The sequence below is a fragment of the Oncorhynchus mykiss genome, chromosome 5 (assembly GCF_057628025.1).
Source record: "Oncorhynchus mykiss isolate SJ-2025 chromosome 5, ASM5762802v1, whole genome shotgun sequence".
Classification (NCBI taxonomy): Eukaryota; Metazoa; Chordata; class Actinopteri; order Salmoniformes; family Salmonidae; genus Oncorhynchus; species Oncorhynchus mykiss.
In genome coordinates, this window is record NC_143026.1 from 37,960,153 (window position 1) to 37,977,675 (window position 17,523).

Here is a 17,523-nt window from a genome sequence, read left to right on the forward strand (position 1 = left end):
TCAATAATACAGTAGAAAAGTAAGTCTATATACAATGTGAGCAAATGAGGTGAGATAAGGGAGGTAAAGGCAAAAAAAAGGCCATGGTGGAGAGGTAAATACAATTTGGCAAGTACAACACTGGAATGGTAGATTTGCATTGGAAGAATGTGCAAGGTAGAAATAGAAATAATGGGGAATAAAATAAATAAATAAATAAAAACAGTAGGGGATGGGGTAGTTGTTTGGGCTAAATTATACATGGGCTATGTACAGGTGCAGTAATCTGTGAGCTGCTCTGACAGCTGGTGCTTAAAGCTAGTGAGGGAGATAAGTGTTTCCAGTTTCAGTGATTTTTGTAGTTTGTTCCAGTCATTGGCAGCAGAGAACTGGAAGGAGAGGCGGCCAAATGAGGAATTGGCTTTGGGGGTGACCAGAGAGATATACCTGCTGGAGCGTGTGCTACAGGTGGGTGCTGCTATGGTGACCAGCGAGCTGAGATAAGGGGGGACTTTACCTAGCAGGGTCTTGTAGATGACCTGGAGCCAGTGGGTTTGGCGACGAGTATGAATAATGCCAAGAGTGTGCAAAGCTGTCATCAAGGCAAAGAGTGGCTACTTTGAAGATTCTCAAATATAAAACATATTTTAATTTTAACACTTTTTTGGTTACTACATGATTCCATATGTGTTATTTCATAGTTTTGATGTCTTCAATATTATTATACAATGTAGAAAATAGTCTAAATAAAGAAAAACCATTGAATGAGTAGGTGTGTCAAAACTTTTGACTGGTAGTATATATATCCAGACTGGCATTATACTATCGCATCAGGGGCTTAAAACTTCTTCGGGATCAATGGTTCCCCCCAAGTGACGGTTGAGCTAACGTAGGCTAATGTGATTAGCATGAGGTTGTAAGTAACAAGAACATTTCCCAGGACATAGACATACCTGATTTTGGCAAAAAGCTTAAATTCTTGTTAATCTAACTGCATTGTCCAATTTACAAAAGCTATTACAGTGAAAGAATACCATGCTATTGTTTGAAGAGTTATAAACTTGAAAAGTTATTAATAAAACAATTAGGAACATTTGGGCAGTCTTGATACATTTTGAACAGAAATGTAATGGTTCATTGGATCAGTCTAAACTTTGCACATACACCATACCTGCCATCTAGTGGCCAAAATCTAAATTGTGCCTGGGCTGGAATAATACATTAAGGCCTTTCTCTTGCATTTCAAAGATGGTACACATTTTTTTAAAACTGTTGTTTTTTTTCTTTGTATTTTCTTTCACCATATCTAATGTGTTATATTATCCTACATTAATTTCACATTTCCACAAACTTAAAGGTGTTTCCTTTCAAATGGTATCAATAATATGCATATTCTTGCTTCACTGCCTGAGCTACAGGCAGTTAGATTTGGGTATGTCATTGTAGGCCAATTATTTTTTTTAAAGGGTCCGGATCCTGTGCAGTCACAAAAACCATAAAGCGCTATGATGAAACTGGCTCTCATGAGGACCCCCACAGAAAAGGAATCCCAGAGTTACCTTTGCTGCAGAGGATAAATTCAATATAGTTAACTGCACGTCAGATTGCAGCCCAAATAATTGCAGACACATCTCAACATCAACTGTTCAGAGGAGACTGGGTGAATCAGGCATTCATGGTTGAATTACTGCAAAGAAACCACTACCAAAGGATAGAAGAACAGACTGGCTTTAGCCAAGAAACACGAGCAATTGAAATTAGACTGGTGGAAATCTGTCCTTTGGTCTGAAGAGTCCAAATGTGGGATTTTTGGTTCCATCCGCCATGACTTTGTGACGCAGAGTAGGTGAATGGAAGATCTCCGCATGTGTGGTTCCCACCGTGAAGCATGGAGGAGGAGGTGGGATGTGTGGGGGTGCTTTGCTGGTGACCCTGTGATTTATTTAGAATTCAAGGCACACTTAACCAACATGGCTACCACAGCATTCTGCAGCTATACGCCATCTCAAGATTTATAATTCAACAACCCAAATGTCACCTTTGATTTGATTGTATTTCCTATGAAGGACATGCTGTCGCCTTATTATTTGCAGAACAGTGGGAAGGGGGAGTTCCTCATAACACCGAGTTCATGCTAAACGCGTCAGAGTAGGCGGTCCTTACCTTATAAACACTGCGCATGCGCACCAACTGTCAGTCGAACCACGAACTAGAACTGCTATAGCTACGCGCCCTCTAACGCAAGATTTTTTATGACTTTAAATAGAGCTAACTAATGTCGTACACTAAAGTAATACCAGGTCTAGTCAGGGCAAATTCTGACAACATCAAGAGAATATGCTTGTCTCAGGGGAGATTTCGGTCCACGGTCGCATCCAAGCAACATAAGGAGGTTGAAGGAGGGAAAGAAGAGCAGCAACTTGTTGAGTGCACCGTGGTGAAAGCTGTTCAAGCAGACCTCATCAGCCAAACAAAAAATAACACCGATGCTCAAACACGGAAGATCGCAATCGACTTTGATAATACACACGAAGCGTATAAAAGTAAAGATAACATTGAGCTGCTTAGAAGTCTGTTGGTCTTCAAGCTTTGCACATTCGACTTCCTCGTTGACAAGAACAAGGAGGTAGGGACATTATTTTGATGAGATTGTTTTTGCTACATTGTGGTTAGTAGTAAATGGTGTGGTTAGTAGAACTATGATACAAGTGATAACATTTCTGACTGTCAAATAGCCATTATTCAAAAACACAAAATGGCATGTTAACAGGGGTCCAGGGAGTCTCGCAGTGAAAAAGCTAAAATTCACTACTTTCATTCAATTGCTTGCTCTGACCACATATTGTAGCTTGCTTTACGCGCGACCCACGTGACTACATAGCGAGCAATACAAGGATGTAGAGAGGCCAAGTACACCTGACTGCAGTGTGCAGTTCTGGGTGGGGCTCATTGTGGGCGGAGGCCCACGTTTGACCCCACCCACCGGTGTTTTTTTTTGTCCATTTGAGGTTTGACAGTCACACGCTGAATACGAACACACACGTTTGTGCTAGGCGTCGTAAGAAATATTATATAAAGTGGTACCAGCACATATAACACTTTTTGGTTCATGCTATATTTGAGACAAGCTATTGATATTGTTGCAGTGAACAACATACTTGTTATGTATGTCATGTACTGGTAAAATTGTGTTGACTAATGTTATAACTTTGTAATTATATTATTTAATTGAGCATATATATATATATATATATATATATATATATATATATATCTCAGTTACTACCTGTCCTGATTTATAATGCGATTTACTTTCCTCATGAGAATGGAGACCATATAGGCATACTGACATGTATGAATGTGCTTTGTACACTAAGTTATACCAGCTCCAGTAAAGAGATCAGAGACTCAGGTGACTTCTACGTCATCTTTACTAAACCACATAACACAGTCGCCTTGGGGACTGTTTAAGGGCCTCTGGGTGCTCTTGAGGGGCCACTGGATGCTGATGGTATGTCAGGTGCTTCAGAAACTGTGTTCTGTTGATTATTGTTGCTGTGCAATAGCAACATTGAAAGTGTGTCACATTTCTACAACTGAAGCCACACTTTATGATTGTGAACTCTGGAAGAGAGGAATAATAGTAAAGTAACAAGTTATACAACTTAATTAAATACACTGATGTAACTGAAAAAACAGGGCAAATCAAAAACGTGAACGTCAAATATATTCCAAAAACAAAGAAAGAAATAGTACCTCTGTGCCTCACTGACGCATGACCTTTGATGTGGTTGTTGACTTTTGATGTGGTTGTTGACCATATATTGTTCAGCCTTATATGTGCAGAAGAGCCAGTGATGAAGTTGACTGCTGCTGCATTTTTTTATTTTGGTAATCTCGCTCTCCAAAAACACACTAACGTGTCTCTATACTAGAGGTCGACCGATTAATCGGAATGGCCGATTAACAATCGGAAATCAGTATTTTTGGGCGGCGATTTTTATTTGTATTTTTTTAAATATTTTTTTTATACCTTTATTTAACTAGGCAAGTCAGTTAAGAACACATTCTTATTTTCAATTACGGCCTAGGAACGGTGGGATAACTGCCTTGTTCAGGGGCAGAACGACAGATTTTCACCTTGTCAGCTCGTGGGATCCAAACTTGCAACCGTACAGTTAACTAGTCCAACGCAATAACGACCTGACTCTCTCTCGTTGCACTCCACAAGGAGACTGCCTGTTACGCGAATGCAGTAAGCCAAGGTAAGTTGCTAGCTAGCATTAAACTTATCTTATAAAAAACAATCAATCATAATCACTAGTTAACTACACATGGTTGATGATATTACTAGATATTATATAGTGTGTCCCGCGTTGCATATAATCTGACTGAGCGTACAAGTATCTAAGTATCTGACTGAGCGGTGGTAGGCAGAAGCAGGCGCGTAAACATTCATTCAAACAGCATTTTCGTGCATTTTGCCAGTAGCTCTTAATTGTGCGTCAAGCATTGGGCTGTTTATGACTTCAAGCCTATCAACTCCTGAGATGAGGCTGGTGTAACCGAAGTGAAATGGCTAGCTAGTTAGCGCGCGCTAATAGCATTTCAAACGTCACTCGCTCTGAGCCTTCTAGTAGTTGTTCCCCTTGCTCTGCATGGGTAACGCTGCTTCGAGGGTGGCTGTTGTCGTTGTGTTGCTGGTTCGAGCCCAGTGAGGAGCGAGGAGAGGGACGGAAGCTATACTGTTACACTGGCAATACTATAGTGCCTATAAGAACATCCAATAGTCAAAGGTTAATGAAATACAAATGGTATAGAGGGAAATAGTCCTATAATTCCTATAATAACTACAACCTAAAACTTCTTACCTGGGAATATTGAAGACTCATGTTAAAAGGAACCACCAGCTTTCATATGTTCTCATGTTCTGAGCAAGGAACTGAAACATTAGCTTTCTTTCATAGCACATATTGCACTTTTACTTTCTTCTCCAACACTTTGCTTTTGCATTATTTAAACCAAATTGAACACGTTTCATTATTTACTTGAGGCTATATATATTGAATATATATTGATTTTATTGATGTATTATATTAAGTTAAAATAAGTGTTCATTCAGTATTGTTGTAATTGTCATTACTACATATAAATTTAAAAAATCAGCCGATTTAATTGGCTTCGGCTTTTTTGGTCCTCCAATAATCGGTATCGGCATCGCAAAATCATAATTGTAGACCTCCACGAGTCTGGTTCATCCTTGGGAGCAATTTCCAAATGCCTGAAACAATACAAACAAACAATAGTACAAACAATAGTATGCAATTATAAACACCATGGGACCACGCAACCGCCATACCGCTTAGGAAGGAGATGTGTTCTGTCTCCTAGAGATGAACGTACTTTGGTGCGAAAAGTGCAAATCAATCCTAGAACAACAGCAAAAAACCTTGTGGAGATGCTGGAGGTACAAACAGGCACAAAAGTATCTATATCCATAGTAAAACGAGTCCTATATCGACATAACCTGAAAGGCCGCTCAGCAAGGAAGAAGCCACTGCTCCAAAACTGCCATAAAAAGCCAGACTACGATTTGCAACTGCACATGGAGACAAAGATGGTACTTTTTGGAGAAATGTCCTCTGCTCTGATGAAACAAAAATAGAACTGTTTGGCCATAATGACCATTGTTATGTTAGGAGGAAAATGGGGGAGGCTTGCAAGCCGAAGAACACCATCCCAACCGTGAAGCACGGGGGTGGCAGCATCATGTTGCTTTGCTGCAGGAGGGACTGGTTCACTTCACAAAATAGATGGCATCCTGAGGAGGTAGGAAATTATGTGGATATATTGAAGCAACATCTCAAGACATCAGTCAGGAAATTAAAGCTTGGTCGCAAATGGTTCTTCCAAATGGACAATGACCCCAAGCATACTTCCAAAGTTGTGGCAAAATTGCTTAAGGACAGTAAAGTCAAGGTACTGGAGTGGCCATCGCAAAGCCTTGACCTCAATCCTATAGAAAATGTGTGGGCAGAACTGAAAAAGCTTGTGCGAGCAAGGAGGCCTACAAACCTGACTCAGTTACACCAGCTCTGTCAGGGAGGAATGGTCCAATATTCACCCAACTTATTGTGGGAAGCTTGTGGAAGGCTACCTGAAATGTTTGACCCAAGTTAAACAATTTAAAGGCAATGCTACCAAATACTAATTGTGTATGTCAAATTCTGACCCACTGGGAATGTGATGAAAGAAATAAAAGCTGAAATAAATCTTATTATTATTCTGACATTTAACATTCTTAAAATAAAGTGGTGATCCCAACTGACCCAAGACAGGGTATTTTTCTAGGATTAATTGTTAGTAATTGTGAAAATCTTGTCATCCAGAGTCACATTTATGTATTTTCCAAGCTATAGCTCACAATATTTTAACATACAGCAGGTTTCTAAAGGACCCCCAAAAAAATTGCGATACTGATATCGTCAATGCCCTACAAATTTTAAGGAACACTACTCGAGCTGGGGAGTTGTGGGTCTAACTCAGTTGATTATTTGCTCTGTCTCAGTTGATGGACCTCAGCAAGAAAGTGTTTGGCAAGCGGCTGTTTGAGAGGCTGATGAAGATGACGTTCTACGGGCAGTTTGTAGCTGGGGAGGACCATAACTCCATCAAGCCTCTGATCCATAAGAACCAGGCCTTTGGCGTGGGGTCAGTCCTGGATTACAGTGTGGAGGAGGACCTGACGCAAGAGGAGGCAGAGAAGAAGGAGATGGAGTAAGTAGTCTCTGTCATCCCTAGTCTATATCTCACAAACCCGGCCTCTATAACTCTAATAAAGGATATAGGGCTCCACACTTCAAACACAAGCTTCAACATTTTAGTTATTGATTAGGAATCATTGATTTATTTATAACTATGTGCTATGGAGTGAGATGCCTATATTACTACCTCAGTGGCTACTATGTAAACATGTTATGCAATTGACCTACGGCAAAATGCCATTGTCAAAATCACCCTATCTTATCCAATACTATTTGGCAAGGTTACGGCATACAGTTCCATATGTTGTACTTTTCTCTGATTTTACTGTAAGTTCTCCCTGCTATGTCTGTCTTTCTCCCTTTGAAACCCACAGCCTTACACATGTTTCATATTCATTAAAACCGGTGTTTACAACGTCCCACCATAAAACATTTTTCTTGCGTCACTTTCAGTATCTGACGTTGCCCAGCAATACTCAGACACTATTGGTCAGTTCAGACACACCCCTCTCGCCAGATTTGTTGAGCTGAAGGAGCACATTTATTCCAGTCCCTTTGAGAATGCAGTCACATGAGGTGGATTGAAACAAGCCAGCCTTGTTGGGTAACTTGACGCAGCCTTTCAAAGGAAGCCCAGGGAGTGTTATGTAATGTGTTTTGGAAAGCAGCCCTCTCCTGTTTGGTCAGGGATTTTCTTAGACGGGCTATGCACACATTCAAGCTGAACTAACAATCGGAATACTGAAGCGGGCCCACTGAATGGTTCCAATTAAAGTGTACATTTGAGGAAGGGGCTTGAGTCCAGCAGAAATACATTCAATGTTAACAAATGTTATATTTTGTGTTACAGAAAGATTCAGTGATGCATACCATTTATGCATGCATAGCGCGCATTTCGTCATTAAAAACATGTTGCAGAACACATGTTGTGAACAAAATCCTGCTTTCTCTATCAACTCAACCATAAGGAAATGTCCATATATGACAATATTGGGGTCTACAAATCATTGCAAGTTATGGAACAGATTAGAGAAGGCTGTGTACTAGGTGGCTCAGTATTTTGGGTTACCCATCAGCCAGCTGCCTCCCTCTCCATCTCCCTTGGTTTCTGATGTAAAATAATGATTAGGGAAGGAGTTGCTGCATAGCAATTTCTTCAGCAACAGGTCAAAGGTGAGCCAGGGGGTGGGGTGATGGATGGTGGATGGGAATAACAGTGAATGGGTTAGTGATACCATCAAAGACAAACTTGGTAACATTCTGGCCTTGCCTCATAATTGCTGTCAAACTCTTCACATGAGGAGACTAATCTGCACCTTTAGAGCCAAACTTCATGGATGGAATAACGCAAAACATCCTCTCCTCTCGTGTTAATAATTGGATGTACCAAGGTGAAGGATGACTCATATTCACTGGAATTGTTCAGACAAGTAAGGCTTTAACACCCCCTTAACGTGATGATGGTCCGTCCGTACAGGATCAACCTTTTGTGAATTAATCATTGTGGGAGTGTACCAGAGTTCCGGTCAACCTTTTCTTTTTATTAGCGTTGGCAAAGGACATGCTTTGAGTTTCAAATGTCAAATTTCCATTGAGATTGTAGAGTTCAGCCTGTGCAATTATTTATCCCCAGATAACATTTAGTGATGTTGCAAAAAGTAGATAGCTACATATCACAATATTTTTGGGGGACAATATTATATACACTGAGTATACAAAACATTTTTCCATGACATAGACTAACCAGGTGAATCCAGGTGAAAGCTATGATCCCTTATTGATGTCACTTGTTAAATCCACTTAAATCAGTGTAGATGAAGGGGAGAAGACGAGTTAAAGAAGGATTTTTAAGCCTTGAGACAATTCAGACATGGATTGTGTATATGTGCCTTTCAGAGGGTGAATGGGCAAGACAAAATATTTAAGTGCCTTTGAACAGGGTTTGGTAGTAGGTGTCCTGACAAATTGAGGCTCTTCTGGGGTCAAAGGGGGTGTAACTCAATATTAGGAAGGTGTTCCTAATGTTTTGTATACTCAGTGTAGGTATTTAACTCCAAGTATCGATTGTGGAAAAATAAATAATACAAATAACATGTGTTACTGTAGGTAGAGCTTGTCGGATCTACTTGCGCCAAAACTCCAATATTTTTCATCCTATAGCTTGTTCTCCATCTTCTTTTTAAACAGTGAGCCAACATTTTTTCAGCACTTTCATTTCCCTGACTGATCAAAGAGCATGAGAAAACAGGTTTTCTTGTTCCTCTGCAGCAGACATATAGTGAGCAATATGCTTGGGACAGCAAATCACAGTATCGAATGGCAATACATATAGAATTGTGAGAATCGCAATACATATTGTATCGGCACCTAAAGTATCGCGATCGTATCGTGAGGTCCCTGGCAATTCCCAGCCCTAATAACATTGAGCAACGCAGCCACTGAGACAACAAATAGCTCAAGGAGATCAATTCAGTAATGTGCTAATGAGCGCTCAATATCCTTCATTTTATTCAAGCTTGGGTTTTAGAGTGGTGGATCTAGACTGGATTAACCTAGGCCATGTGTGATGCACTGAGGTTTTGAAACAGCCCCCCTTGTGACTCACAGTCAGCACTCTGTTATCAGAAGTCCACAACAGCACAAGGGATCAAATAGCAGGACATTTGTACTTCTACCTAACGTTAGGCCCCCTGTGCTGCCAAGCGTACCATTTATAGCACTGTCAACATATTGGCACACACACTGGATAGGTTGTAAAACGCCGTGCTCAAACTGATATTAACAGCTCCTGCATGGGGAGCCTGTCACACGACGTGATCATCTTTAGCGCATGACCTTCAGTTATGAAATTCAAACTCCTAATGCATTTGAAAACCTCATCTTACACCTTATCTACGTACTTCAGCATGATGTCCAACATCTTATATGGTACTAAACACCTGAACACATTTACAGTTATCATTTGCTGTTATAGTAGAGGTGGCAGACCAGCATTGATATTAGACCTAATAGTGTTCATTTGATGTTTCATCTGTTTCAGCTCCTGTGTGTCTGAAGCTGAGAAAGAAAGTCCAGGTGTGTATTTGCTGGCGGAATGTCAAAAGTTGTCATTTACAGTACTTTATGATGGACTTGTTTTTAATGTGTACTTAATTTGTTGCAGTGCCAGCTGGAGAACACTTTGTAATGCAGGAACATGACTACAGTAAATGTTACTACTTGACAGACTTTTTTTATTTATTTCTGGTGCATCAAGCAATCTGGTTGGTGGATGTGGGGGGAGTGAAAGCAGCGGGGGTCACGTTGCCAGAATGTCTGTTACTTCAGCCGTGTGTCTGAATGCTAACCTCCTGGGTCTATGCCAGCGGTCATTTAAGGGTTGATATAGGACTCTTATAGCAGGTGACATGAGAGTTTGCATGATTGAGGCAAGTGGTTTCATCTGGATTTACTCTGGAGGCTAGGAGAGGGGTTAAAAAGGGCAGATATGCATGTTAAGTTAGGGAGAAGCTGAAACCCTGGTTCATGTCATGTGTTGCATGTTTTGGGGCCCTGGACTTAAATGTATGTAACTCTCCCCCCGTGTATTTTTTCTGAGAGGCACTAGATATCTAAACATCTATTTTCTTTGACTTCGTTTGACGAATTGTCCACATTTCCAAAAATGGGATGGTATGCGTATGAGTCAGTGAAAAGAAGCACAGTCCTGCTCATGCATGTGTTTATGCTGATATATGCTAAGACTGATGTCACTGTTGCCACACGTTCTAAAGAAAAAGATCTTCAGGTATCTGTGCCAAATTAGGCCCGCGGTAGATGATTTAGGCGGCGGTGGTGTGGGTCATTCCTATTGACACTAGGCTACTCCTGTCCTTTTCTCCCAGTGGCCGGTGTGACTACTCTAGTCTAGAAGAAAGTCTGGTCTCCTAGATAGACGTCTCATGTTGTCTTCTGACTGTAGGCGTTGACCACCGTGAGAAGAAGTACAAGGCCCACCGTCAGTTTGGGGACCGTCGTGGGGGCGTGGTCAGTGCCAGGACCTACTTCTATGCTGACGAGGCCAAGTGTGATGCCCAGATGGAGACCTTCCTGAACTGCATCAAAGCATCAGGCGAGCACACAATAAAAATGCAGTGACTGCATCAATTCATGCTATTTTTCTAAACGTCTTTGAAAGGTCAACCTAACAATCCTTGAAAGGTCAAACTCATTGCAGATGTTCTTCTATCATGCTTCTTATGATCTGTTTATCAATGGTGTTGTTGCTGCACTAAATATTATGTTGCTGCACTAAATATTATGTTGTATCTTCATTATTCCTCTCAGGGGGGGCCTCTGTAGATGGATTTTCTGCCGTTAAGATGACTGCCCTGGGCCGCCCACAGTTTCTGGTGTGTAAGACACTGGCTGTTAGACGCCCCTTTTTAGCCCTTGATTTAACATTGGCAGTGATCGTGACAGTCCAGATTTATTTGTATAAAATGGTGCCCTTTCTGCTTCTCCCCTCTCCAGCTCCAGTTCTCAGAGGTGCTGGTGAAATGGAGGAGGTTCTTCAACCTCCTAGCAGCACAGCAGGGGAAGTCTGGCATGGATGCACTGGAGCAGAAACTGGAACTGGAACAGCTGAAGGTGCGTATCGCCTGGAGCAACACTCACAGTAGAGATGTGACTGCGGTCAAGCAGATTCCCAGCTTAAAAAGCAGATTCCCAGCTTAAAAAGCAGATTCCCAGCTACTGAAAAGACTCCCTAACGCTAACAGACTTTATTTCTGTGACAGCCTGTATGGTTTCTTTGAGACAAAAACACCTGTGGGGGAAAAAATGCTAGTAATTCCTTCTATCCTTAATGTTTCATCAGTATTAGGCTAGTTATTGAAATTATAAAAAAATGTTGTTTCCCGTAGGAGAGTTTGACTAAGCTGGGTGTTGGAAATAAAGACGACATTGAGAACTGGTTTACTGGAGAGAAACTGGGCTCATCAGGGTAAGAGGTTAAACTCACCTGGAATGCATCATGAGCACAAAGTCTATCTACTATAAAATGGAAAGGATGTGTGTATAGGACTGGACTTGACTTTGAATCTGCCATTTTCATCATGTTCTCCAGAACAATAGACCTCCTGGACTGGAATAGCTTGATCAACGACAGAACAAAGATCTCAAACTTGCTCGTCATTCCCAACGTTGAGGTGAGCTAGCCACATATTACACATTTACATACATATCCTTACAATATTTAACATGCAGCCAATGCTATCCAGCTGAATTTGTTTGTACACAGAAACTCAAAGCACAAGTCCATCCATCCATGCAGAGTGTACATACATTATATGCATGCATACATTAATGCATTTTGTAGTTCAAGTCAAAGTTTACTCTTAATGAAATGTGTGTTTCCGCTGGTCTTCTAGAATGGTCAGCTGGAGCCTCTGTTGAGGAAGTTCACTGTTGAAGAGGAGAAACAGATGAAGAGGATGCTGCAGAGAGTGGATGTTCTGGCAAAGGTAATGCGATTCTAGAGTTCAGTATAGGGCACTGTTGCCAAACATGGTTTTACAATTCAACCGTTGGTTAACGACCGTATATTGACCCAGCTGTTTACATATGAATTGGATCATGGGATGCAGTTAATCTCACATTTTACGAGAAACCTCAGTGAGCAGGCCAGGCCGTACGTTAGTTTATTGGAAATAAACCTTTTGTCAATAGTTTTGTTTGTCAGATTTACTAACTTCAAAAAAGAATAACGCAACTTCAGAAATGTCGTCATTGTTGGGAAAGGTTTCAGCCCCCTCTGTTTGAATTATAATTGCCCTCCTCCAATAGGAGCAAGAGTCTACTTCTATGACGTGTTGTATCCAGAGTCTGTTTGCTCTGAAGTGAGTCTCTATAGATAAAAGTAATAGCTTGGTCCCTAGATATTACGTTATCATGGCTGTACTAAAGGCAACAATGGGGCGGCAGGGTAGACTAGTGGTTAGAGTGTTGGACTAGTAACCGGGAGGTTGCAAGTTCAAACCCCCGAGCTGACAAGCTACAAATCTGTCGTTCTGCCCCTGAACAGGCAGTTAACCCACTGTTCCTAGGCCGTCATTGAAAATAAGAATTTGTTCTTAACTGACTTGCCTAGTTAAATAAAGGTAAAAAAAAAAAAAAAAAAAAAAAAACAGTAGATGGCAGTGGCCAAGTGCCTCCAAATGCTCAGCAACAGAAAAGAAGGCATAACATGACCACTGAAATGTTTCAAGTGATCCAGACAAATGGCTTCACTTTTGTGTTGAAGTAAAGCACCATTTGTATCCCAGGAGGTACCTAGGGTTAAAGCTGACTATCAGCGGAGGTTAACACAAGGCTGTTGTTGCTTTTCATATCCCAGCATGCAGTGGACAATGGGGTGAGGCTGATGGTGGACGCTGAGCAGACATACTTTCAGCCGGCCATCAGCAGACTGACCCTGGAGATGCAGAGGATCTTCAACAGAGAGAAGCCCATCATCTTTAATACCTACCAGTGCTACCTCAAGGTGAGTCCTTGACACCGTCCTCAACCCCCCTCCCATCTCTGGTTGTTGTTCATCTTCATGTGGAAACATGTTCCTTGCATTTTTGTCAAGCTCCGGACTGTTGGGACTACATGTACAATCTCATAGATTATGTAGCGTCGGGAGGCCATCTGTCTGTGTATGGACTTGTCATGCCCCTAGGAATAGAGGAAAACAGATTTCATAAGCCCTTTCATAGTTAACCCATAAAAGCCTTCCATATTTAACCTATAAAAGACCAACCTACTATATAAACCTTTTAAACCTGCTATATCCATGTTTATGCTGCATCTTTGTAGTTTTATGATAAGGTGTGTACACATAAATCTGATATGAACATATTAAACAAAAATAACATGACTGTGTTCCTCATTTACCCTTTATAAGAGATGTAATGGACACTCGGGTGATTTGTGTTGTTAACCGTAGCGTTATATAATTGTGTGACCTATTATGACTTCTACAGGAAGCGTATGACAATGTGTCTGTGGACGTGGAGCTGTCCCGGCGTGAGGGCTGGTACTTTGGGGCCAAGCTGGTTCGCGGCGCCTACATGTACCAGGAGAGGAGCAGAGCGGAGGAAATCGGTTATGAGGACCCCATCAACCCAGATTACGAGGCCACCAATAGAATGTACCACAAGTAAGGCCCATAAATGTGCTCCGGTGTGAAGTTGCCCCTAGGTACAGATCTAGGATCAGCTTCCCACCCCCAATTTTAACCTTAACCATTAGTGTGGAAAATGCTAAACTGACCTAAGATCAACTTCACCCTACTCCCAGTGGTGTTCTGTGTGACTTTAGTAACTTGGTATTTACTTGTTTGAATAGGGATATGCATTATGTGATGAAGTCATTATATCAGATCACTGGATTAGCTGAAGTTCATTGTCTCTTCCCTGATCCTCTGAAGGTGTTTAGAGTTTGTGTTGGAGGAGATCGACCACAACAGAAAGGCTAATGTCATGGTGGCGTCACACAACGAGGACACTGTCAAATTCACCCTGGGAAAGTAAGGCCAGCCTCTGGGCTTTATTCAATCAAGAGGCAGCTAGACTCGTTTAGGGTAGGACGTGCATCAGCTAGTGAATTCGCACATACATGTTGTTACACAAAACACCAAAACAATAGTGACACAACTTCATAGAAAGCAAATGTATTATATAAATGCTTATGTCAGTGAGGTGATGTTTATTATTGAGCAGTGTTATGTTTTTGAATATTTGCAACCCGTCTGTGTTGTTTTGGCAGGATGAACGAGATGGGTCTGTCCCCCACTGAGAAAAAGGTCTATTTTGGACAGCTGCTCGGCATGTGTGACCAGATAAGCTTCCCTCTAGGTACAATAATATCAACACGGTACTGTAGATTGTTGCTGTATAGTCAATGGGTTTATTGGAGATTAAGATTTATTGATTGGCATTTTGGTTAGGAATCTTCTGAGAGAAATCTTCAGAGTTCTTGAAGGCAAGCCTCCTTTAGGCCTCCATACCACAGACTCAACTATAGATGACTGCGAAACAAACAACGTCAGGATCTCACTCAGTCACCTTATACCATACCATAGTTCTCCTTACACATTTGGTTGTTATATATAATATTGCTTTCTATTGTTTTGCAAAATTAGTTTAGAAACTAAAACGTTTAGACAAAAATAACTAATGTTTTTTGTGCACGGGTGAAACATATTGCCTGTTGTTGTAGCTTCTCCAGTCACGTAACATGTTTCACACTCCCTCTCCGTCTCTGAGAATAGGCCAGGCTGGATTCCCAGTGTACAAGTACGTCCCCTACGGCCCAGTCAACGAGGTCATCCCCTACCTGTCTCGCCGTGCTCTGGAGAACAGGGGCTTCATGAAGGGATCCCAGAGGGAGCGCAGCCTGTTGTGGAAGGAGCTCAAACGCAGGCTGCTCAACGGACAGATCCTCTACAAGCCTGTGTACTGACTGAGCTGACTGACTGGCACACCAGCACTCTGCCCCTTTAAAACATTCCAGTGTCTTAACTGAACCTGCCCTGGTCACAATGGAGGAACCCGAACTGCCACTTAATTGGAATTGTCACATAGTCATGCACTGATGTCAATGGGAGACTAAAGTGAAAATTTGACTTCCAGTAAGTGGAAGTTAGGGTTTACCCCTCTGGCTTTAGAATGTACTGTAGGTAGGTGTGTCTAGTACTGAGATATTATCCTAATGCCAAGTGTCCCTCTACCTTCCTTTTGCTCTATTTATTGCTGTTGAAAGTGTCCTTATTATATACCATGATCCTTATCCACTGCTTTTGTCATGGTTTAGTGGCTTACAGTGGCTTGCGAAAGTATTCACCCCCTTGGCATTTTTCCTATTTTGTTGCCTTATAACCTGGAATTAAAATATATTTTTGGGGGGTGGGTTTGTATCATTTGATTTACACAACATGCCTACCACTTTGAAGATGCAACATTTTTTTTCTTGTGAAACAAACAAGAAATATGACCAAAAAATGTAACACTTGATCGTGCATAACTATTCACCCCCCCAAAGTCAATACTTTTTAGAGCCACCTTTTGCAGCAATTAGAGTTTGAAGTCTCTTGGGGTATGTCTCTATAAGCTTGGCACATCTAGCCACTGGGATTTTTGCCCATTCTTCAAGGCAAAACTGCTCCAGCTCCTTCAAGTTGGATGGGTTCCGCTGGTGTACAGCAATCTTTAAGTTACCACAGATTCTCAATTGGATTGAGGTCTGGGCTTTGACTAGGCCATTCCAAGACATTTAAATGTTTCCCTTTAAACCACTAAGTGTTGCTTTATCGGTATGCTTAGGGTCATTGTCCTGCTGGAAGGTGAACCTATGTCCCAGTCTCAAATCTCTTGAAGACTGAAACAGGTTTCCCTTAAGAATTTCCCTGTATTTAGCGCCATCCATTCTTCAATTCTGACCAATTTCCCATTCCTACTGATGGAGAAAAAAAACACAGCATGATGCTGCCACCACCATGCTTCACTGTGGGGATGGTGTTCTCGGGGCGATGAGGTGTTGGGTTTGATTCAGACATAGTGTTTTCCTTGATGACCAAAAAGCTCAATTTTAGTCTCATCTAACCAGAGTACCTTATATTTGTTTGTGGAGTCTCCCACATGCCTTTTGGCGAACACCAAACCTGTTTTCTTATTTTTTTTCTTCAAGCAATGGCTTTTCTGGACACTCTTCTGTAAAGCCCAGCTCCGTGGAGTGTACGGCTTAAAGTGGTCCTATGGACAGATACTCTAATCTCAGCTGTGGAGCTTTGCAGCTCCTTCAATGTTATCTTTGGTCTCTTTTTTGCCTCTCTGATTAATGCCCTCCTTGCTTGGTCTGGGATTTTTGGTGGGCGGCCCTCTCTTGGCAGGTTTGTTGTGGTGCCATATTCTTTCAATTTTTTTATAATGGATTTAATGGTGCTCCGTGGGATGTTCAAAGTTTTGGATATCTTTTTATAACTCAACCCTGATCTGTACTTCTCTACGACTTTGTCCCTGACCTGTTTGGAGAGCTCCTTGGTCTTCATGGTGCTTGCTTAGTGGTGTTGCAGACTCTGGGGCCTTTCAAAACAGGTGTGTGTGTGTGTGTGTGTATATATATATATATATATATTACTGAGATCATGTGACACTTAGCTTGCACACAGGTGGACTTTATTTAAATTATGTTACTTCTGAAGGTAATTGGTTGCACCAGATCTTATTTAGGGTCTTTATAGCAAAGGGGGTGAATACATATGCATGCACCACTTTTCCATTTTTAATGTTTTTTTATTTTTTTTATTTAAAAAAACTTTTTTTTTTTAACGCTATTTTGTGTATGTCCATTACATGAAATCCAAATAAAAATCCATTTAGATCATAGGTTGTAATGCAACAAAATATAAAAAATGCCTAGGGGGTGAATACTTTTGCAAGGCACTGTATTCGGTGGTATTTTTTCTGTAAATAACTTATTGAGTGGTTGTATTAAACTGTATTTGACTACAGATTTTGTCTGGATTTATTTAGGCTCCTCTTTAATGTGTCCATTGTCTTTGTTTCATTTCATGTTCAGAAACAGTTTTGTCAAAATAGAGTTGCCTGTTTAGAGATTCTCTGGTACTTAACAGTATGTACATGGTCCTGTGTGGCTCAGTTGGTAGAGCATGGCGCTTGCAACGCCAGGGTTGTGGGTTTGATTCCTACGGAGGACAAGTATGACAAATGTTTCCACTCACAACTGTAAGTTGCTC

At 41.2% G+C, this 17,523-nt stretch overlaps 1 protein-coding gene across 2 annotated transcripts; it reads left to right on the forward strand.

Annotated features, from left to right (window-relative positions):
• The first annotated feature begins 2,128 nt into the window (after nt 1-2,128).
• On the forward strand, nt 2,129-17,277 carry LOC110523753 (proline dehydrogenase 1, mitochondrial). Of its 2 annotated transcripts, XM_021602726.3 has the most exons (15): nt 2,129-2,605; nt 6,548-6,756; nt 9,784-9,818; nt 9,907-9,948; nt 10,705-10,854; nt 11,070-11,134; nt 11,256-11,372; nt 11,648-11,727; nt 11,851-11,932; nt 12,155-12,247; nt 13,120-13,266; nt 13,751-13,926; nt 14,197-14,295; nt 14,535-14,623; nt 15,040-17,277. In XM_021602726.3, the coding sequence occupies exons 1-15, from the start codon at nt 2,255-2,257 to the stop codon at nt 15,228-15,230; spliced, it is 1,926 nt and encodes a 641-aa protein (XP_021458401.1). In that variant the 5' UTR covers nt 2,129-2,254; the 3' UTR covers nt 15,231-17,277. The 2 variants fall into 2 exon arrangements, with proteins under 2 accessions (XP_021458401.1, XP_021458402.1); XM_021602727.3 differs by lacking the exon at nt 9,907-9,948.
• The last annotated feature ends 246 nt before the right edge of the window (nt 17,278-17,523 follow it).

Excerpts from the sequence above, each read along its gene's own strand:
- LOC110523753 (XM_021602726.3), top strand. The coding sequence starts at position 2,255 with ATGTCGTACACTAAAGTAATACCAGGTCTAGTCAGGGCAAATTCTGAC. Across the intron at positions 11,728-11,850 it reads GAGAAACTGGGCTCATCAGG|AACAATAGACCTCCTGGACT; the intron begins GTAAGAGGTTAA and ends CATGTTCTCCAG. Across the intron at positions 14,296-14,534 it reads GTCAAATTCACCCTGGGAAA|GATGAACGAGATGGGTCTGT; the intron begins GTAAGGCCAGCC and ends TTGTTTTGGCAG.